This window comes from Haliotis asinina, chromosome 1 (genome assembly GCF_037392515.1).
Source record: "Haliotis asinina isolate JCU_RB_2024 chromosome 1, JCU_Hal_asi_v2, whole genome shotgun sequence".
In the NCBI taxonomy this organism is placed as follows: Eukaryota; Metazoa; Mollusca; class Gastropoda; order Lepetellida; family Haliotidae; genus Haliotis; species Haliotis asinina.
This window is the reverse complement of record NC_090280.1, coordinates 85,572,807-85,597,363: the sequence shown is the minus strand read 5'-3', so window position 1 is coordinate 85,597,363 and position 24,557 is coordinate 85,572,807. Positions and strand designations below refer to the sequence as shown.

The window sequence follows — 24,557 nt, the reverse complement described above, 5'->3', positions numbered from 1 at the left end:
CACATTTCACACAAACATGATTTTTATATTTTCTGAAAGCTTATTCCATGCATATTTATCTCGTATAAGTACTTGTTCGTGTACACGAATGCACATAGGTGTACAATCGCGATCATACACATCTACTTTCCACCCACCGCTCGTCACAGACACACACAGCGTCCTAACAATTTCGTTACGCGTACGAGAGACGCTACCCAGAAGCACGAACACAAGTAGTCAGTTTTTGACGGCAGTTTTCACCTATGTGCACATTTCACACAAACATGATCTTTATAATTTCTGAAAGCTTGTTCCATGCATATTTACCTCGTATAAGTACTTGTTCGTGTACACGAATGCACATAGGTGTACAATCGCGATCAAACACATCTACTTTCCTGCTACTGGCCACAGACACACACACCGCCCTCACAACATCAACAGACGTTCGAGAGGCAAAAGTAGTCGGTTTTGACGACGATTTTCACATATGTGCCAGTTTCATAGAAACATTAACTTAACATGTTCTGAAAGCATATTCAATGCAGATTTACACCATACAAGTACTTGTTCAAGTACACGAACGCACATAGGTGTGGCATCGCGTTGAAACACATCTACTTTCCTCCCACTGCTCGTCAGACACTCAAACCTTACTCACTAGATCGTTCCGACTACGAGAGACGCCTTTTGCCACGGGAGCAGACCCGGTGCTCAATATGTTCACTTGCATCAAGTGGTAAGTAACTTCGGAGGACTGCATGATCTTTAATAGTTTAAGCAAAATGTATTCTTGAACACACTGCATGCAGGAATTACCACTCACTTAAGTTTTATGTCATTGTCATCAACACGTAATATTATAGAAATGCGATTTCTCCACTTCTAAACAGATGACGTGAATGTGATAAAAAAAAGTTATTTAGACGGAGATTTATGTATTCATATATATTGTTTCCAGTCTAAGTAAACCTAGCCTCAGTACTTTTCCTTACGCTCCACTAACAAAAGTCTAACAAAACCTTATGGGAGGTCGCGTCAGGTAACCTTTGGGACTGACCAATCAGAACACAGCGTTCCAAATCGCGAAAGTGGACATTCGCACACACCTTTTGAACTTTTTATCTCGAAAAGGTTCGTACTCGAAAAGGTTCGTACCCGAACGATTCCGAATGTTATTTAGCGTATGATCGCTTCTGGGTGATTCACACGGCGCACATTACAACCATGACAACAGAGTAAACTGTCTCCGAAAACAGTGTTTTGGCAATATTCAAGGGATCTCATCTTGCAGAAATATTAGCCAATGGTAACCATGTCAACAGAAACCCCAAAGCGTATATATCGCAGGTCAAATATCTGTATTTTCTGCGGATTGTTGTTTGTGGAGAGAGCTGTGCCCCTAAGTAGTAGCCGTTGTCTGATTGGTTAAATCTATATAACCGTCTCGCTATTGATTGGACGGTCATAGGTCGCTCAAAGGTTGCCAGATGCGACCTTCTGCTAGGGTTTGTTAAACTCAGTGGTGGAGTTTAAGGAATAACATTGAGACTGAGTTTACTTAGACTGACATTGTTTCAAAGCTGTATTATTAGTCAACTACAGCAATAAAATCAGTCGAGCCATCCCTGCTACACACGGAAGATGGCTCTTCCCTGAGCAGATTTTGCTCACCTACATATCAACTGAATTTATGTCACAACTGAATTAACATGATTCTGTCTTTTACCAGCTTAACAACACCAAACAAAATAGTTAGCATTTAATTGTGCGTTTTTAAGTTTACCACGGACGATAAAGGCATCGTAAGCAGGAAACTGCACATTGGCTGGCCGTGTCCACAAGACAGCCGTGTCAACTGTCTGCAAATATGCTGTCTCCAAACCCAATAAATGGGTATCCAGTCTCCTACCTGTATATTCAGGGCTAATCAACTGCAGTCATAAACTATGCCTGAATGCATCCTCTTCATTCCGGCTTAATCATTGCTGGAAAACAGTGTCGTGTGTGATATTGCATAATCTGTGTGAAATTTATTTGTGTTTCATTCTGTCTGGGGACAAATACAATTCGCCGTACTGAAGAATTTTGAACATGCACCTGTGTCCGAGAATATATAACTATTTCCATAGTTATACTAAATACATATAAAACATTCAGTGAAAGGTTATGTAATTATGACAATGCAAAACTCCCTGGTATACACATATTTCTTCATTCTGCAGATGATGGCTGAAAAGGCTGTCCAAACCAACATGCTGGACTGTAGCTGGGTCTGGTTGTCTTCCCCTGTCCATGCTGTCGTCCAGGAAGGAAAACCCTTCCTATTTCACGCATATACATAGAATATATATTTCTGTGTTGGCTTTGAATGTATTGTTTTTATCTGTGAATACTATTTAAACCATCTACCAAAGTAAAAGAGAGGAAAGCCGATGATAGTGTTGACAACGACACACAGCACTTTCAAGTACTCTTCGAAGATAATCAGTACAAGAATAACGCCTTCATATCAAAACATAACACTTTGAAAAACATTATAACATTAGGCAATGAAAATCTGTTTATAAGTCGTCGATCAGTAATGCTATGGACAATATTTTGCGTTTGAGTTTGTAATCATCTGGAACAATTTTACTCCTTTCTTCCTCAGAAATATGTCATCTCATTATCACGTGCGAGATCGTTATCACGTGATCAGTTCAATCGGAATGAAGTAAGAAAACGCTATTTTGCCCACCTCCATGCGACTTGAATATTTGTCACCACAAAATAAACATTTCTAAGGCCTTTCACAGATTAACAAACACAAACAGGAAACGGAATACTTGTAATTAGCATTTAATTATGTGTTTTCAAGCTATCATAAAATATACCTCGAACGACAAAGGCACCGTAAACAGGAAATTACACAATCCCCCCCCCCCCCCCCCCCCCGTGTCCACCAGATAGCCGTGTAAATTGTCTGCAAACTCATTAGATGTACACACCCTGAAGTAACGTGCTGTACTGCATCACACCTGTTGCCTGTCTCCACCTGTATATTCAGTGACACCCAACTACAGTCATTAACTATGCCTGGCCGCGTTCGGCCCAGTCTTCACTCCAGTGCCACGTGTGTGATACAATAAATTGCGTAATCCAAATGAAAGTTAATTGTGTTGCATTCGGCCAAAAAGATGTATTTGAAATATGTACCTGTGTTTCATAACCATAGCTGTACTACATACATCTAAAACATTCAGTGAAAGCTTCATACATTTTCGTTCTTATAACAAATAATGCAATGTTCCCTGGAATGTGAGTGTTCCCTCATTCTGCTGACTCCTGGCGGAAACGGGCATTTGGCCGTTCCCAGTCCAGCGCAGCATGCAGGATTATACACGGGGCTGGTTGTCTTCCACTGGCCATGCTGTCTTCCAGGAACGAAAACCTTTTCTGTTTCAAGCATATACATAGAATATGTGTAAACAAGAAAGTCCCAGTTTTTACCTGAAGTAGATCTGGTAATGTGTGTTGTTAGTTTTGTTGTAGAAAAGGTATGTATGCAAATACGTATGTATTCGATCTAATTGAAGTTGCCTGTATGTGTACAGGGTAAGTGAAACAACACATTCTTACCTGAATATACTGTGCACACTGAAGGGGATGGAGGAATGATGTCTTCCAGGATGAGGGATGTTAAGCAAATCGCCGACATGATGCACAATTCTTCAGAAAATGATGATTTGTAGAGTTAACATGAGCTTACCGAATGCGTAATGTATCCGCCAGGTCATATGGAGTTTGATCGAAAGAGGGGGCGAAAGATATTACAACCTGCAGGGGGCGTTAAGTTTCCTTATTTAAATTTGTATTTTCGTACTTTTTTCATTTCGAAATTATGTCACAAAGTGTGATTTCTATTTTTAAATGCCTTTATCAAATCATGTCAATTTCCGAAGGCATAAATTAGGTTCAAGTTTCTTATATGCATTTTCATGATCAACAAGTCATCATTCGCAAGCTGGACCGTGCAGAGGAACACCATCCTCACCTTGCAAAAAAGCAAACACGAGATCAGTGAGCCGCTTGAGCGGCTCACCAGAAACCTTATAACAATTACCGTCTAATTAGTTTGTTTTCTTCCCAACTTCTGTCATTTTACACAATGCACATCTATTTGGATATTCAGAGAGATATGCATCATAGCCTAATTTTCATACATCAATAACATTTTTTTTTCAGATGTGTTTGCAAAATAGTGTGTATCCCGTTGAAACTGCATGCTCACTTCCTTCGGATAACACCTCACATACGAGGGGTTCACGCTTCATTTGATTGGCTGAAACAGTCGCGCACGTTTACAGGGACTGTATGTTCTGTAAAACAGCATGCACGGCTAATGCGGGCATAAACTGATATGTACTCTGGAAGATACGATATCCACATGTCAACACCATGAGCTGTAATGAAATATCGAAGCAGGTATTTTAGTATAACACTAATTTTGATCAGTACGAGATGTCAGCTTTGGCTGGCTCCGCGAGTCCCTTTTTTCAGTGTGCTGTGTGGAGTTACACAATGGACGTACGTCACTTCCGAAAAATATGCAAATGATTTAACAGTTTTCGCAGGATTACTTTTGACGAAATTGGCAAAGTTTTGATTCATGCAAGATCCGGTAGGGGTCGTATTAGTTTCAAAATATTCTGTAACATTCTGCAAGATGAATACGTTGACATTTCCACCAGTAATACATTCAAATGAAATAAATCACCTTTTCATGAGCGATGAATTGATTTTTGTGTAATTGGCATATGTAAACAGCCGACCCTGGGCGTGGTATTCTGCTTTCCCGATGTTTTCACGTGCCGAAAAAATCGAAAATACAGAGGCCAAGTATGCATCAACCTAGGATGATTGTAAATATTTTGTCGGACAAACAACTTGTATTCTGCAGGTTGTAATCTGTTCAGTGCAAATGACGAAAGCGTGGCATCCGAGATCGGAAAACCTTTTCATTCACGACTGTCAAGTACCCCACCACCCTTGGGGATTTTACGGGACGCTTTAATTACCCTGCATCGTGTTCGCACCCAATCGAGGTGGTTCCACGGTGATTGAATTAATTAGGGGGAAGCGCTTCAGTTAGTACCGCGGAGCGCACCGTCTCGCGGACAAGAGACGATAGGCCGTCTCGCGTACACGTTACGTCTCGGACTGATCACTTGAATATCTGAACCTGCAACTCAAGGATAAAGCAGACATTACTGCTAGCCAAATGATCACTGTGATCATGAAGGTTCACAGTCTCTGAAGAACTCACACAAAGTAAAAGTCCAGTAATAAATGAACAAATTTAAAATTCAAATACCACTTTAAGTGAACATAGGATCATAACTGATAGAAGACTGCCTTATTTTACACACATAATGAACAAGTGAAGAAGTCAACACAGCTCACATACCCTCTCTTCCCACTTTAGGATATATAATGTGACAAGGATCACCAGCTCACAAGACTTTCTCCTTGATTCTACTAAACTTTATATACAGTTTAATAGTTTTGCCATTTTCACCTTTAATTGCATATATGAAATGAAGAAATTAACTATTCAAAATCAATCAGAACCATATTTATACTTGTGACATGAACAAAACAACCCATGTAGACACAGTGTCTCCATGGAAACTGCAAAAAATAAAATTAAAAAAAAAAAATTCAAAATAGCAAAAGGCACATCTATGGGTAATGATTAACATGTGTGTTTAGTATGGTGCACCTAGCATGTAAACTTTACAAGATATGCTCCGGACAAAGTTTCTGGACTGACAGAATGATGGACAGAATGAACACTATATACCCATTACTTCATAGCGGAGTTATAATAAACCTGTTCGGCAATAGCTTCTGTTGGGTTATATATTTATGTATTTCACATAATTCTCATTTCAAGACAATTATACTCTTTGTTCAAAACATTATAATTAATGACCTTTCGCAGTGTTGGTGTTTATCGTAAATGAATCAAGCTCAACTGTTACAAACCAGTGGTTGATATTCTGAGTATTGATCAGTGACAGCAGGATAGTGTGTGACAGAGTTGAGTTTTACTCCGCACTCAGCAATATTCCAGCTATATGGCGGTAGTCTGTAAATAATCAAGTCTGGACCAGACAATCCAGTGATCAACAGCACGAGCATCAATCTGCACAACTGGGAACCAATGTCATGTCAATGAAGTCAGCAAGCCTGACCACTGGATCCTATTAGTTGCCTCTTATGACAAGCACACTTGCCGTTTAAGGGAAGAATGGGTTGCTGAAGACTTCTACCCCAGACCTTCACAGGTCAGCATCAGGAAAGTAATTCAAAATGAATACTCTGACCATTGCTGTATGAAAATATTAACTGACAACAATTCTGACCACAGCTTGTCATAAAAGAGGAAACTGATCATTTGAATGATTTCATATCTTCACACAAAAGAATAACAATCGATCCCAACAGATATTGCCTAAACTCAGAAATGAGGCTAGTGCTTAACACTGTGTCCTCTCTCTCCCATTTGAACCTCTTTGATCATGCATAGGATTTGGGGGATCAATCCTGTATTTAAGTTCCCATCCACTTAGCAATGGCATTTGAATTGTATCTAGTTTCTGTTACTGAGGCTACTCATACAAAGGAACAAAACATTATCAAATAGTGCCACTGAAGACAAGAAGTATTTCCCAGAACCCTTTCCACTTTGCCGTTGATTGTGAAAAGAAGTGTTTCACCGAAGTGGAAAAACACCATTTTCTCAGCTCATTACAATAGTGTTGGAGCTTACCTTCGGTCTAAAGCGCTCCCCTGGTCGTAGGGTTGGACAAACCATTTCCCTAGTCTCACAAAGTTCTTTGACAGCAAACATCTGCAATGAAAACATTAATGTAGAATTCAAATCCAACAATCATTTGATAAAAATATTTCAAATTTCTAAAATATTCACATCACAAATTTCAACTGGAGCTTACTTGCTGGGTAACAAGAGCATATGACATGCATGAAAGTTGTTATTTGCAGCAGCAAAGAAATTCCATATTCTAGTGGAATTCAAGTAATATCCTAATAACAGAGGAGACACTGAGACTAGTGACTGATAGCACAAGCATCAAGCAACACCACTAGGGCACAAAGACATTATCAGTCATGCAATGTGTCGTACCCATTTTCATACTAGCATTCCTATAAAAACAGTGTGCTCTTCTTGGAGCTTAACTAAAAAAATATGACAAACTGTTTCTGAACTAAAAAAAAAATCAACAATATCATTGAAGTTTTATCATCACAAAGTAGCAGAAGTTCTGACATAAAGCTATTTTCAAAGGAAACTGGTCTAAAAATCTTGTTATATCACTAAGCACCAACCTCTCCATGATGCTTTTCCTCATTAATTCATGTCATATTTAATTTTCATTCATTCAGTGCCTTGTAAAGGATTTTAAATGACATATGTTTATATCACAAAGGAGGCTTCACATGCCAATCAATTAGGAAATGCAAGAAAAATTGACAAAAATAAATTTGGGATGGAACCCCCCCCCCCCCCCCCCCCGCAAAAAAAACAAAAAAAAACCCCCAGCCCCATAAAATTCAAGGCTGTCAAGACATGTAAAAATACAGTTTTGAAATTTCATCAAAGAATTATATTTGTCGTAGGGAAACAGCAATGCTCTTGTATTGCAAGTTAAAAACTTAAGAACAGAGCTGTATTCTTGACATTGTTAATTACAAAAATAAAATAATAAACACATTCAAACAACTTTTAAAAATTATTTGTAAAACATCTTGTAGGCAAGATTTTGAGCTCCTTGTGTTGGTTGAATGATGAGACATAATTACTGACCACAACTAAACTAGCCCCAAGCTCCCCTGGGGATTACATGCTGTCAACTGTTGCCAAAGGGACATGACATTCAGCAGTTAACACTGTCAACCTACCGGTGAATCACCCAACAAGCCATGGAAGCTGTCAGAAAGGACAATAACATTCATTCCTACATTCCTACATTACCAGCAAATATATGAAAATGATGAAACTGATACTAGTCTACTACTCCCTAATAAAACACTTCCATAAATGTTACTGTGTTAAAATATCTCATAAATCTGGTCAAAAAGGTTGAGCTCATTGCAGAAATTGAATGTCATCTCAATGATGAAGTTGTTTTGAAAGAGTGAAATAAAATAACATCAGATCTAACAATAATTACTGGGCCTGACATAATGAAGAAATAAAACTGATGCTTCCAACAAAGAGAAAACATTCTGGGAAATTGATTTATTTGCTTGTCATTGATATATTCATATCTTTGTGGTCAAGTACTCCTTGAAATTAAAGTGATGCTGTAAAACCATCACACAGACATAACAATCTTATCCACAAATCTTGCATACTTTTTGCATGTTTAGTCACGTTTTTCAGCAGAATATCAACCTATAAAAACCCTGCTAAAATATGTACACAGTGTTTACCTTTTCAGTCATGAGGAGTAATGGTAGTTAAAACTTATCAGAAATTAATGCTTCATACCAAGAACCTCTCAAAATCTGGAATCAAAATCAATGCATACTCTCAGGGCAAGTGACAACATATGAATGTCGACAGAACCGATGCTCAGACAAATGGTGGCTTTGAAAGCATCATCTACCCAAAATTCCTCACTAACAACCAAGCGTCTGTCTCTGAGCACTATGTGTACACTACATGACAAGTGGAGGGCGGAGCTGGGCAGGTGAAACGTCACCAGCCTATGTGAGCAAGTCAAGGAAACGGTCCTGCTAAGCTGTTATCGAGTCTGGCCTACTGGCTGTGGGGACTCCAGAAGGCAAACACTGTCAACAATGACAGTTATGTGGTGTTGAACGCTGGCTACTTCACAGCCATCGCTCTTATTGAGTAGTCTACAAATAAGTGTACAGCATTTGTGCTGCTTATGGCCATGAAATGCTCAATCAATTAGAAGCGTTTGTTAGAAGGCTCAGGGGTCAGAAAAATCATTGCTTCATCTAAATTACTGCACCATCGTCAACAAATACAAGAATTATTACTTAGAGATGCTTTTGATGGAGAATACTGGAAACCGTTTAATACATGGTGAATGAATTGCCACATTCTCCCCTCCTAGAGTATGTTCCTGTGATAAAATAAATTTATACTCACAAGACCCAAAAATTATTTGTCCAACTAGGGATTGACTTAGCTACATAAATTAATATGTAATGGCGGAATCTATTTAGAAAAATTGGAATATTCATGTCTTGATGTCATGAAAACAGTGGGTTCCTCAAGACAGTGTGGGGTAACAAGATAGTCTACTGGTTAAATCATACCTTTGTCACACGGTCGACTCAGGTTCAATTTCCCCCATGGGTGAATTGCGTGATGCAAAATTGCTGGTTAAGGCATTTGTTATTATGCTGAAGACCAGGCTTCCATTCAACATATGAGTAAACTGTGTGATGCCAATTGCTGGTGTCCCCTGCCATGATATTGCTGAAATTTTGCTAAAAGCAGGGTAAAACTAAACTTACTCAAAACAATGTGCATATATCCCTATTACATTTTAGAGCCACATGCCATAAATTATATGGAATTTATGTTTTCTTTAAAAACTGAACAAGTTGCATTTGCAAATTTCACATGTAAAATGATGCAACTTACTACTTTGAAGTGATGACTAATATGTCATGCACACAAACCTCCTGGATTTCGAAGACATACAGAGTCAGTAATTCAAGTTAGAGAGTCAGTAATTCAAGTGAGTCTTCTAAGAATCAAACATGTTTTAAGGTGCCGAAAACCTTTCAAGATATACTCATGGAAATGAATAAGTACAAGTGTTCCTTTATTTATTTCCAAAATTTCACCTACAGTGCAATTAACACCATGTTGAAGAAACACTTGTACCTTTGTGCATTCCCTTATTCATTTCAATGAGGATATGCTCCATTGTCAAATGTTTCAATGACAGTAGTTCCAACATTATTTGTGTTCAATCATGAGAAAATATGACCAATTGCTGTGGCATTGTGACCAATTTTCTATTCTTTCAATAAATCAAAACACTACTAGTGGAGACTCATTGTGAGGAGTGAACGCTTAAACCACTTGGCTACATCATACAGAGGATAGAAGACATGGGAATTTTGTTGTTGTTTCTATATTTAGACAGTACTGTTCTGCACACATCAAGGATGATGCTTCCTTTGTCCATCACTGTTTCCTTCCCTTTTTAACCCACGATCTGAATCTGCCCATTCTATTAGTATTTGTTCCATATTACATCATATTTATAAATCTATGTCACAAAGAATACTGAACATTCATACATATTGTCTCAGGAACCAAACAAAATTAGACGGATAAGTGGCAACTAGTCTGATTAATTAAGAAATAAATAACGACTGAATACGTTAGTTATGTACATCTCACCCAACAAATTTTACTGCTGAAACATTCATACTATTTTTGCTCGCACTAGCACATCAAACCTGTGTGTTCAGTACAGAAAGGCCAACGAAACCAGATTAACTATTAATTTCCACAATACAACACATATCAATGACCAGGCAAATGTCTTCAAAGTGAGTGACTTTTTCAGCTGCTTTTAGCAACATTACAGCAATACCACAGCAAGTGGCACCAGCAATGGACCTCATACACTGTACCCATTGGGGAACTGAACCCCAGTCTTCAGTGTGACGAGCAAACGCTTTCATCACTAGGCTACCCCACCACACCTGTCGTCCTCAGCAATATTCCAGCAATCACAAGGTTTGGTGGTCAAACCAGTTTTTTAAACACTGCAATCATCTGCAATATCTTAACCAATTGTTACGATAAAATTGTAAAGAACAAAACAATATCTTTACTACCACTTCACCTGCATGCAAAGATTTTGCAAAAAAGTTCACTGTAAATAACACATCTGTTCCAAAGAAACAAAGACCAAAGCAACTGATTTCCACCCCACTACCAATCTAATGAACTGTTACAAACAAGGCTGGTAATACACTTACTGAGTACAATGCAAGTACCAAGTGCACAGTAATTAATCAGTATTCAACAACACGCACAGAGGACAACTTCATGAAACAGCTTGACACGGCTTCCCAATTCTTTCAGTTTAACAAAACCAGAAAAAAATATTAACCGCAAACAGAAAAAACAACTGACATAGCAGTCTCGAATCAAAATAGATCATATTTGTAATTCAAAGGATTCATATTCAATTCTTCTTTCTTTCAACACTTGGGGCTTCATAACAGGCTTAAAAGAAATGTTAGCAGACTGGGGCTTCAGGCTAGTGATTAAAGGCTTGATATATAGTGAAGACATGAGACTACTTACATGACAACTATCACAAATAAGTTATCATCCAGAAGCAGTCACATCTTCCTTATCAACAACTTCTAAATGTCAATCAAAAACTGTGGTAGACACAAAGCTATCAAAGTCTACTGAACTACAAAAACTTGAAAGTGAAGAGGTTCTTGCAGAGTTTCGAAAATAGTTTCAATGTGTCTGTACAAGTTCTATGGTACAGAATTCCCATGTAACTAAAAGCAATCATCCACAAAGAAATGCTACAAGTTTGTCCTGAATTTTACTGGTGTCACACTAGCAGCTTTTGTTACATTTTAACTTACGTTGTTAAGATCACAATGTCAAGATAAGGAGGCCTCTAAGATTAGAACATTATACACATGAGCGAGTGAGGATTGCCTTACAATGCTTTGAACAATATTCCAGCACATTCATTGATGGGGTCACCATGTGGGGAATCAAACACAGGTCTTCAGCGTAAGTAGCAAATGCTTTAAAAATTAGGCTACCCAAGCTCCTAATGTTACATAACACTTTAAGAATCCTTGTACATTTGAGCACTGTGACAGTAAATTGGCTAAAGCTCGATGTAAACCACATTATAAAGAATTTTTGAAAATATGAAACGTGTTTCTTTCTGGATGCAAATACTCGGACACTCAGAAGAAAATAATTCTGAAATATGCATAAAAACTTCAAAAACTATGAGAAACCTTAAATCCTTGCTGAAAAAGTAAATGCAATCAGGAAAAATCCACCTACAATGAATTGTACCTTAAGTAAATAAGAAATACATATCAACATTATTATTCAATAACACGCAGAAAACTGGGGCTATATCCACTGAAAGTTAAATTCAACTGCACAACTGTCCATGAAAACTAAATATTTCTACCTTGAGTCACATAAAATATTGTCAAGCCAAATACTGATACATCAATGATATCAGGCCACCTCTTAAACAAATATTACATGATGCGAAACTATTTCAAAAGGACAATTTTCCAGTCTGTTCTGAGCCAGCTACAGGTGACAATGCACAGATCAATCTTCCAGTAACTTATCTTTCACTACAAAAAACTTTGTCTATGACATTAACCAATCAAAAGAAAACATGCAGTTTCTAGATCACCCTGGATCCAAATTAAAACACTGGAAAGTTTGATCAAACACATGTATGGTGTGTCTCACCTTTCAATCAGGTTGTGTAAAGCTTTGAACAACAGCGTCCTGCACTCATATGTCAGCCTACTGTCCTTGTCCTTCTCCTTGTCCCAAGACCCATGCTCCAACTCTGAAATGTACAGGTATCCTTGTTTATTAACATATTCAAAGACCAAGCTCCAACACTGGAATGTTCATGAATACCTTGCTTATTAACATGTCCCTACAATTAAAGAATCAGCAAACTTTGTTTATAAAGATATTCAAATACCATGCCAACAATGATATGTACAAGCATGCTCTGTTAATTAACATAATCAAATACCATGTTGCAACAACGAAATGGTGATAGTGATAACAGGCAGGTAAAAAAGTAAAAATAAATAAACGACAAACCTCTTTTTCTTGAGGATTAGTAAAACATTTTATGCCACCCCAACTATCACTCCAAAAATAAACCAGTGGCAGAATGACTCACAACAATCGAATTCAAATTTGCAATCTTGTTGGTAGATTACCAATAGTGTTAAGTACTCAACCGTACTCAACCATCCTCAATAAAAGACAAAGTGTTACTGCAGAACAATATTTTTATACCAACTGGATAAAAAGTATGTTAGTGATTCAAACAAAAATGCTACTGTTTCATATTTAGTGTGATAAGTGCGTTTTACAATTCTCTCATAACATTTTATGATGGCCAATGCATTTCGTCAAGGCAAAATTGTATATGTGTAATATATGTTGGATGAGAATACAATAAACAAGTTCTTCTCTCTATTGCACCCCACAAGGAGAGTGTTGGTGTATTGTCTATAGGTGGCCAACTCATCAACAGAGGAGAAACATTCCTGCAAGCAGACAGACAGGTGAGGGGGAAGTGGGGGAGAGTACAAGGTGCAGCGCCATTTCCTGTGTACAGGAGGCAGCAGTGCTCGGAGGTAATATTCAGGTGTCTGATGAAACAAGCATGTTGATAGTAGAGGAAATGTTCAAAGATGAGCGGATCATGTGTAGACATAGGGAAGAAATGTTCATCATACTACCTAGTTATGACATGTTTCTAAAACGTACTTGTGTTTTGCTTGGGGTTAAATTATAAATGTTCTTACTTTTATTTTGGAGAATCATATTTATAATATTTAGTGCGCATTTAGTCACAGAAATACAAATAGTTTAGAGATGATAATCTATGTTAAGAAAATAAAAAATTGACACAGACTCTCTTCATTTTTAAACAAGAGTTATCAAGACTTGACAGATGTAATTTCAGCAAATATCAAATGTAACTTCAAACTTCACAAAACCCCTTAAATTTAACAGTTAAGTAGAAATAAGCCCTGATATACAATGAATACTTTTCATAACCAGTGATATTGAATGATTAAATAGCACATTAAATTTTAGACTTGTAGACATGGTATTTATAGATTACAATGACTGAAGTTTGTGGTGCAATTCTGTCAAAATTCCTTATGTTGTATAATGTGTACACCACCTTCAATAGACATGTTTTTAGAAAAAAGTGTGCATGGTATGTACACATAAAAATATGGAATTACACACTTACATGAGTGAGCGAGTTTAGTTTTACGCCACACTCAGTTATAATCCAGCTAAATTGTGTCCGTCTGTAAATAATCAAATCTAGACCAGAAAATCCAGTGATCAACAACATGAGCAAAGAACTACACAACTGGGAAGCAATGACAGGTGTCAGCCAAGCATGGGTTGCTGCCAGCCTATTCTACCCGGACCTTCACAGGTCACACACTTACATGAACTCTTTTGGAAATACTTGTTACTGGGTATGACAGAAACAGCCTACTGGAATCAGTCAGTTAAACACAGTTCAGAGATAAAATAGCATAAAAACACAAAACATTAATTTGGAAAATATGAAACAGAAGTCTTAAGTTCCAGGCACATTTTTGACAGCTGTTAAAGTTCAACAAATTAGATACCATTTTCCAAAATATTAAAAAATCTTTCATAACAGCATAAACAATTTTTCATAATTCATTCCAGATTCAAGTAGCTTCCAAAACATGACCCATTCCACATGAACTATCGCCATCAAATGCACAACACTTCTGCAGAGAAAACCAGAACACCATAAACATTCCCCTGATCTTCCACGCTCTTACTGCTAACAGAAACATCATACATTTCACCAATCATCACCCATCAACAGGCCACCATGACACTTGCGTTTTGTTACACGAGCCAAGGGCACTGCAAAAGAACATGTCAGCAGAGAAAATACAGCTATCGTGTGGACCTGTTCAACAAGGCCTTATCAATCACGCTACCTCGGAATTACCCTACCAGCCAATATGAGGGTGTAATCTAGGTCACACAAGGCAGCATGAAGGCTGGATGAAATCAACAGGAATTCTAACCAGGCGAGGGGCTGCAGTCAAGAGTGCAGACATTTCTCAATTACCTTGTGAAATACACACCACCTTCATCAGTCAGCTAGTCTGACTCAGGAAAGTGATCAGTGAACTGCCCCAAGGCAATCGGAATTCTGAAATCATTGCTACCATCCATCTGTCGCTCCATCCGTCTCTCTGAACAATTGATCAGTGAACATAGGAGAAAAACTCAACATAAGAATCAAAACAATCCAATAACACTGGTGTTGGGTCTGCTGCTAAGCTGCTTCCTGAGTTTCTTCAACAGAGAAATCTCCCTCTTAAGATGGCTTGCTAATTGCTATCGCTGTAGTGTTGTGGTAAAAGCATTAGCTCTACATGCTATGACTTTCAATTCATCTTATGTAATTAATCTTTCAAACTGACTGCAATCTGATAACACCACACATTACTCAAGATCACTGACCATATAGTTCCGAAGAGAAACTCATATAAAATACATTTAATAAATCACCGAAACTTTTTAATACAGGCTAGAATGGCTGATAAATTTCCCCATGAAAAACAACTAACATATTTGAAAAAGAAAGTATACACTAAAAACAAATTTCTTAATTAAAAAACACATAGAACATTCACTAACCAGTTCATGTAAAGAAATACACGCAATAACCAAACACTGCAACTCTATTAGTAATATCCTTCTCATCCCTTCGGTGGACCCGATATAATCAAGACATTATTTCCCCAGCCTAACACACAGCTAGTACCAATACTGAGGGCCAATACATTCTCACCACTGGTCGATGACAGTGACCCGCGTAACACTAGGCAAGTCTAATTGACTATATTTATTCATACTAGGCTGTAGGCTGGCTGCAATGAGACCACCATTCTTTTTTTTTTTTCCCCTGAGCCTGACCAAATTTCCCTGAGCACTACCAACTACACACCTGAACTTAGAGGCAAGATCATGGGTAAACAAAATCGCCTGCCGATGAAAGACGAAGTATCAGAGGACTATGTGACAAGTGCTGATTCCTAGCTCGGCTGTAACAGCTATGTTTATTAATGCCTTGATAATGTTCTTGGCTCAGCATAAAAAAAATCAATAAACCAGTGGCATCTAGGACGACAAATGAAAAGCCTCAAGTCTTCATTCCACAATATGTGCATTGATTTCCTTAAGTGTTTGGGCACTAGGATGACGCTCAATCGTGTTGATGCTTGCACCACAGCTTGGTCAAAGTAACTGCATTACATATCAACGCATTTACGCTATGGTTTAACTGACATCTTGCATTTCTTTGTATGACCGGATGCCAGCTGACATATCTATTGATTTAACCCGCACTGTTCTAGCAACACACTGCACATGTTGCAGTACATTATGATTTTATACAAATCAGCTACAAAAATTTCCATGACAACTACCACAGACAGCTTTGACTCATAAGATGTCTATGACATTGACGTTTCTACTGAGCACCAGAATGTTCAAAAGGTAAGCTCAAGGACATTTACATCTCTAAAAGTTTAAAAAAACCCACTTACATGTTCTCTGCACTGTGAATTGTTATGCTTTAGATGTGTGCCACCCTGAACCATCATTTATCACAAAAGTTGTGGTAGATATATTCCATATCTTCATTAATTCAAAACAATAATCATGTAAATATATTACTCTACCATAGCCTTCCATATTTATGTTGCAATTTCACACAAATTCAATGAACTGAATAATCAACACATATTCAACAAAATTCTATTATTGACAGAAATATAAAATATGGTGTATTCAAATGACACATTCTGTGACAAAAACTGAACTCTAATAAATCAATTTCTCTTTCAAAATGCCTCAATAATTACAAAATGTATTATAGTTGGACATGTGCAGCTCATCACAAATATGTGGAAAAAGCTATCCTGAATGTTCCTAAAGTCACAAATCAACAAGATTCTGATACTAAGGTTTACAAAATAATAAGGTAGGATGTTATTCTTGATGGGAATCTACTATTACCAACCCTAACCCCACTGTTTACAGCGTCTATCAACAGCAAGAGCCACATGAATGTCACTTGACCCACATACAACCAACAGCCTAAGTGGTGTTATAATCACACCAGCTGCAATGCACAACTGTCAATCATGTTTCACCAAACACTGCACTGCAGGTATTGTAATTTTGATTTCATACATTAACTATGTGTCCATGTCAAGTGCCTAGGGTTTATTTATTGTCAGCTGTTCCACTGGCAACATGTGTGTATTTCACGCCCATACAATAGGCAGTTGTGCTACGGACACCAAATGATAGGTTTCATCTAAATAATCAATGTAAAACAGAACACACAGAACATTCCCCATATCAAGTTAGAACAGGTTTCATTAGAATATCAATAAAAGAAAAAAAAAAATGGATGCAATATTTACTACTGATACAAAATCAATTTTTGGGGACAGCAATTTCAATTACAAATACATCAATATATCATTGTTTCACATCATAGTTACTTATGCTGTATTTGAAATAATGGATGTTCACAACTCAATTAACTGTTCGAAATTACACGGGTATGCGAATTAAGGGTTTCCTACTGTCTTTAAGGACTGCTGTGGACATTTCAATCTAGGGGCTCTCTTATTACTAACCTTTCACAATTTTCACTCTAAAATTTCCAAAGCTGTATACTGTTATAACCAAAGCTTAATTCAACTTACATAATCCCCTCGAGTTATTTTCCTTGTCTTCCCCTTAGGAATAATTAGTACCGAATGCTTGCAGTGCATACAAGAATAACTCAAAGCTTCATTTCCATTAGCAGTAACTGCTTTTGAGGAGACACATTACATCACAAACACAGGACTTGATCGAAGTCCAATAATCCTGTTAGCTGGAACTGGATGAAGATGCCATCTCTAAATCCCTCCCCCCCCCCCCTCTTCCCCTCCCAGTCTAAGTAAATCATCAGCTTTGATCTGCAAACATGGCATACAGATGATGCTCAACTGAACGCTGATCACAGCGACACAATTAATCACAAAGCATGTTATCTACAGAGATTATCAAATAATCTAACTCACGCCTTGGTGCACATACTTGTAGCAGTCAATGCATGGAATCTTCATAAGTGGATAAAATATTGCAGTACTCAGAGATGCATCACCACATAATAAACAAAGTTTGATAGTATCAAACCAAGGATATTTCAAACCAAACTGATTTTATGGGAAAGATGAAATTGATTTTCACTGCAATTATTAATTGCCATTCAACCCAGAACACTTAGTGTATGAAAATTCACATTTTAATACCTAACGCTGTTCCCAAATGCAACTGAAATCCCAACGCTTGTGATAAGAGACAAATAACACAATCAGGTAGTCATGCTTGCTCGTGTAGATGTCATCATATCCTAATGGTGCAGCATGATGGTAATAACATCAATCATTGGACTGTATGGTCCAGACTCAAATACCAACATTCCACACTTAAACTGTGAAGATCTGGGTGAGAACTGGATTTCAGCAACCAATGGGTATTGTGGTTATTGCTTACTTCCTTGACACATCACTGTATAACAATTGTGTAGATTGATGCTCATGATGTTGATCACTGCATTGTCTGGTCCAGCTTCAGTTATTTACAGACAGCTGACATAGATGGCATATTGCTGAGTGTGGTGTTTAACAGTAATCAAACCAACCAATTTAGTCATATACTGCCAAGTCGAACAAGAACTAAATCCACTCAAAATCCCCAAATTTAAAATTCACTAAGTTTGCAAGAAACTATCGAGTGAGTGAGTGAGTGAGTGAGTGAGTGACCATAGCTCCACACCGCACGCAGCAACATTCCAGCTATATGGTGGCGGTCTGTAAATAATTGAGTCTGGACCAGATAATCCAGTGATCAACAGCATAACCATCCATCTGCACAAATGAGAACTGATGACTTGTGTCAACCAAGCTAGTCGCCTCTTAGGACAAGCATAGCCACGTATTGTGGCATGCATCAGTTGCTGAAGACCTATGTTCTCGGATCTTCACGAGTCTGCAAGAAACTAAACAAAGAGGCTTCCAATGGTGCATTATAACATAATAGAAGAAATGGTTCCTAGAAGTTTTAACCATAATTGTGTATATGGCACTGGGATATCTCATTGAAAATAAATTCTCAAGTATCTGTTTACGTAAGTCGACTCCAAATAGACATTAAATGCACTATGAAAGAAAATGCCTTTATGTACTAGCTGAAGGTCAACCAAAGCATGCTGATAATTATCAGAATTATCACTGGCCTGACAAAATATACATCAGGTAACATCAGCCATTAAGTCAAGTTCCATATTGTATCCACTTGCATTTTCCCAAATGTCTCACAAGTAAACACAGATGTGGCCAATATTCAAATATGACTGATTTATATTTTGGTTGGTTACCATCGCAATATTGCAGCTATATGATGACACCCTGTAAATAATAGAGTGTGAACCAGGCAAATCCAGTGATCAATATCATGAGCATTGATCAACCATGTGTCAACCAAGTCAGAGAGTCTAACCACCCAATCCTGATAGCTGGCTTTTAGGACAGACATGGGAGTCTGAAGAGCAATTCTAACTTGAACTTTCACAGGTCTCCTGAAATATGACACACAATCATACAGACTTCATATGGACCTCACCCCTAAAAAGTGGTGAGCAAGTAGGGGTTAACACAGCTTTGATCAGATTTTGGTAATACCACAGCATGTCAGCTTGGTGTGAAAAGAAAGCGCAAATTGAAGCTGGCTGTAAATATTTACCACCATGGTGAAACCCTCAAGCACAAGTGTGATGCCAAACAGGGTTTGAACTTACCATGTGGCTGCTTAAAATTCCTGCAAGCTTTATAAAAATGTCGCCACTATGTTAAAATTAAAAGGCATTTTCTTAAAATGGACTTCTCAAGCATTTGAGCTTGCATGGAACCCTTCTAAGACACAGAGGATCCAGCAGTATTCCAGTATCTCTAAGGGACAGAACTCTGAACAGCACCCTCAAATCACAATAACCAACCCTTCAATCGACCCAATACAGCCTTAATCACCACTGGTCATATCCAACTTTTCACAGTTCATATTGAACTAGGTCCTTAAAATGACTAGTCTTATGATTTTCACTCAACTTGGACGAAGATCTGGGTTAGAACTGATCTTCTGTAGCCAATGCATACTCATCGTATGAGGCAACTAACGAGATTGATGGTCAGGCTCTCTAATTTGACTGACACATCACTGGTTCCCAATTGCCTAGATGGTTGCTCATGTTGTTGATCACTGGACGGTCTGGTGCAGACTCTATTGGTTACAGACCACCGCCACATACCTGGAATATTGCTGAATGTGGCGTTAAACTAAACTCATTCCCTCATCTTGGACAGATGTGTCTATGTCCATCTGTGACATTTAGAGGATTCGCCAAGCAGTGACTGCCAGTAGTGTGCACTGTATAAATATTATCAGATGCTTCTATTTTCATGTGTACTCCTGCTCATTACAATCAACTGTTCGGCACAGGTGCCTTCTCTGTTTGCAGGAATGCAGATAATGCTAAATGTTGGGCAGCGTTTCAAGCTTTTATTACAGCATGCCGAAAACTATCAGCAGCCATTACAATCAGGAGGCAGGCATTCTCAGGTAAATGTTGAAACATCATGGAATGTTTGTGCAATGTTTTATTACACAGAACGAAAATATAGATAGTGTACAAGGAATGCAACTATCTGATTTACATAGCACCTCAGAAAAAAATTATTTATTAATGTAATTTGTGTTCTCTGTAAAACACTTTTGATCCTACTATTGGTATGACACAGCGCTTTATGTCAATGTCTACTGGATAGATTGTGAACATGTCATGGAAATGTTTGAAACATTACTAGTTTAACGTCAAGGATAGCAGTCTGAGCAAAGTGAACGGCGCTCATTCCCTATCCCTTCAAAACGTTTACTGGTTTGATCTATAACAATTGGATGACACATGATCAAGCAAGTCACAAATCATGACCATACAATCCCCATTTGAGTAAAGACAACAATTGGGTAGTTGTTTTAAAGTCACACTCAGCAATACTTCAGCTTTAGGAACATTTGTCTGTAAATACTAAAGTCAGGCCCTGATAATCCAGTGATTGACATCATGAGCACTGGTCTTAACAATTGAGACATGATGACAGTCACTTCTGATGACAAGCATGGTTTGCTGAAGACTGATTCTTAGCTCTTCACAAATCTGGTTAGAGTGTTTCTTGTTTCGTTGATGTTCAACACCACACTCAACAATTTTCTAACTATATGGTTGCAGCCAGAAAAATAACTGAGGCTGGCCAGAATATCCAGTGATCAATAGCATGAGCATTGATCGATGTAACTTAGACTCTATGGTATGTGTCAGCCAAGTCAACGAACCTGACCACCTGATCTAATTAGTTGCCTCTTACAATAAGCATTGCTTGCCAAAAACTAGGTTTAACCTAAGTTAGACAACAAACAAAGGGAGCATGTGATCCTTACAGTGTGCTTGTATCATCAATGTGTATCGATACACAGATGAAATGTGACTATCCTTAAAAGGGACATAACTCCAAGTCTGCATATTCCATTAAACATGATTACCTAATTAACAAAAAATAGCTAAAATAATGCATGTTTACTTATCTTTATTTTTGTACATGGATACATGTATTGTTGTATCTTCAGAATTTTTTTGTACTGACTGTATCTTAGGCTTATTAGAGACTACAAGCTCATCCAACTAAGCAAACTTTCATGGAACAACCATCTGTACCTAATAAATATAACTGTGATTTTTCTTAATAATCCCTTTCAAAAATGTAAAATAATGCTTACTTATATTATTAGATGTGTTCACCTCAAAATAATGTAACCATTTCATGTAACTTTATCAGCAATCACCTGTATCCTAATCTGTACCCAATAAAAAAATAAAAAGTGGTCTTTAAATGCCCTTATCAGTAAATATTCCACATTAAGTAAACTACTGGGAGAAAATACTTGAAATGATGATAACAATTTACCCTTTTAATTTAAAACATTTCCACCTATTTAGGTTATTATCAGCAATAAAAAGTTGGACGTAAATCCACCACTTAAGACAATCAACTGATCTGTCAACATGACCTAAATAACACACGAGTGTGTATAAGCAAATTAGGTGCCTACTGACTTGTTTTTAATGATTGTTTAGTTATATATTATGCTTGTGTGTAGTGATGCATGAAACTGGCGAAATGAGCAACAGTATAGGTGCTTGACATGTGATGCAATGCACAGCCACCTTGACATGCTGTCAATCATGGGAGTAAACACTTACCCTTTAGGTCAGGGGAGAGAAGGTTGTCCATGCCAGTCGGCTCGTCTCCATACCAAAATACCCACAATTCTTTGCCAACTGACAACTGCTCCGGGGATCGAGCTTCCGAATTTTTCACTACTCGTCTCCAAACACATAGTAAACCACTTTGAATACAGCGTGCATAGGAAACAAGCACTGGATCTTCTAGTTGCTCCACCGATACATTGTCCGGATTTGAAGTCAATTTACGCCATTTTATGCCACCGAGATCCGTCTAGACAACAAAACAGAACAAATCAGTGACCTCCATCACAATTTTTGCATATCACAGAGCATATCATCAAACGGTAGCGTTATGTAAATATATTTCAATATTTAAACACTGATTGATTGAGATTTGCTAATCGGTTGTCTATGAGCACGGACAGGTGACATCGCTTCGAACCGTTTGTAAATATGTTACCGAGTATCTAAATTGGGAAACGAAGCATGTAAAATGTAAGGTGGAGGGTAGAGAATTGGCCAACATTCGCAAATACCGAAACATTAAAGCAGGAAGGTCACGCAGCACGCGATTAGACGCAAACAATAGCCGACACCGGATAATACTCATTTAAATCATATCTTACCAAGGCAAACAAGTTTGTGTAACAATCCTCCAGAGAGCAGCCGTTTCCCGTTGGACTAGGGTGACTCATGGTCACTCCATGTTCTGAAAAAGACCACGTATATCCTGAATTGCTGCTAAAACATCCACTTAGCCACAAATCGAGAAAAATTTGTCAATTAACAGATACTTCGCATAATATGGCGACAGTAATGGCGACTTGCTGCGAACAACAAGGCGGTAAGGAGAACGCGCTGCCATTGGCTGCTTCCTGTCACATGCTCACGGGTCGAGCGGAAATACTATTGTCTTTACAGCTACTCAAATAAGCTTCAGGCCGTGCGAGTAGTACTCTGGTGACCTAGCCGGGAAACGTGAATCCACGGGTGTCAAGTTTATGTCACAATTTGTACAAATCCAAGTTGCCCCAGTATTAATGCATGCTATATCCTTTCGTCATTCAAATTAGGGTTATGGCAAAAATCTTCAAAAGGATTTTTTTCATTTTTGAGATGTCCAGGTATTAATGCCATTAACAATAACACGACCCTCTTGTAAGCATGTGTAATTACGTGCGAATATAGTTTGCTTAATTAATTTCTAGGATATATATTATATGGTTGTTCGGCAGGATTCACGCTGTTGCAACGGTTTACCACAATGCGGTTGCACAATATTTACCCACAGAGATGCATATTTTGATTCACAAACACAGAAAGACAGTCACTCATTTTATGATATTTTTAGCAGCCCATTCATATTGGATAAAACATATGTTGCCATCAGAGATTGCCATTGGAAAACATGTTTCAATTTCGTTAAACCTTGGAACTAACCCGTTTTCATGTTTGAAACATTTCGATCCAGTCTATCAATATTCATATTTGTGTTATTATGTTATTAAGTCTCCAGCTTTGGTGATGAATCGATTTTATTTTTGAGTTAAATACAAAGGAAAGATAGCTATGTAATATTTGTTATATTTGCGAATAACAGGGACAGAACACAACGATATATTTCCAAATAGTTAAAACACAAAATGGTTAAACATTCATAAAACAACCTGCTCCATGTCGGGCATGTCAATTCAGTACATAATGTAATGTGTGAGTGTTGTTTTAATCCATCATTCAAGGTGTGACAAGCCCACGCGCATTCCACGTTAAGCCGCTGCTTTAAACGTACATCAATTCAACACCCAACCGCCGGCTTTCCCTGGTCCCTGGCTATGTAAACACGCTAATCATTAATCCGATCGTCGAGATTGATGTACACAGTATATATTTACAATTTACAAGTAAACTTAAGGGCAAACCAGATCTGATCCAAAAAGTAAAATACACGATAGTTTCAACATAAGTACGATAAAAAACAGTCACCGAGACACTTCAGCCTTGAGGTCTTAAACCCAAACATGATACCCGTTATTATTAAAAAAAAAAACAGAAAAAAAAAACATCACGGCGGATGTCTTGCTAGGGACATGTTTGGTCATTGGGGGGACATATTTTGGACTGAGTTGGCTTTTGATGGGAGTTTTGGCTGTTTTTAGCAATACCACAGTAAAACCATTTTTTTCTCACTCCCTTGTAATATGCGCAGTTTGCAGAAGATCTTTTCTGTATGCATAATTAATGGATGAGAGAGTGAAGCACTATACCCACTTTTAACAATATTCCACCAATACGATATAGGCTTTACTCATT

General features: G+C 37.9%; 1 protein-coding gene across 3 annotated transcripts in view; it reads right to left on the bottom strand.

The window, feature by feature from the left end:
- LOC137298567 (mediator of RNA polymerase II transcription subunit 13-like) overlaps positions 1 to 23,128 on the bottom strand; it is a 77,118-nt gene extending 53,990 nt beyond the window's left edge. For all 3 annotated transcript variants that reach the window (XM_067830870.1, XM_067830876.1, XM_067830879.1), the window contains exons 1-4: positions 22,874 to 23,128; positions 22,263 to 22,518; positions 12,530 to 12,632; positions 6,800 to 6,880 (exon numbers count right to left, since the gene is read on the bottom strand). In XM_067830870.1, the coding sequence (XP_067686971.1) occupies positions 6,800 to 6,880; positions 12,530 to 12,632; positions 22,263 to 22,518; positions 22,874 to 22,942 (509 nt within the window). In that variant the 5' untranslated portion in view covers positions 22,943 to 23,128. The remainder of the gene's footprint in view (positions 1 to 6,799; positions 6,881 to 12,529; positions 12,633 to 22,262; positions 22,519 to 22,873) is intronic.
- Positions 23,129 to 24,557: the final 1,429 nt, after the last annotated feature.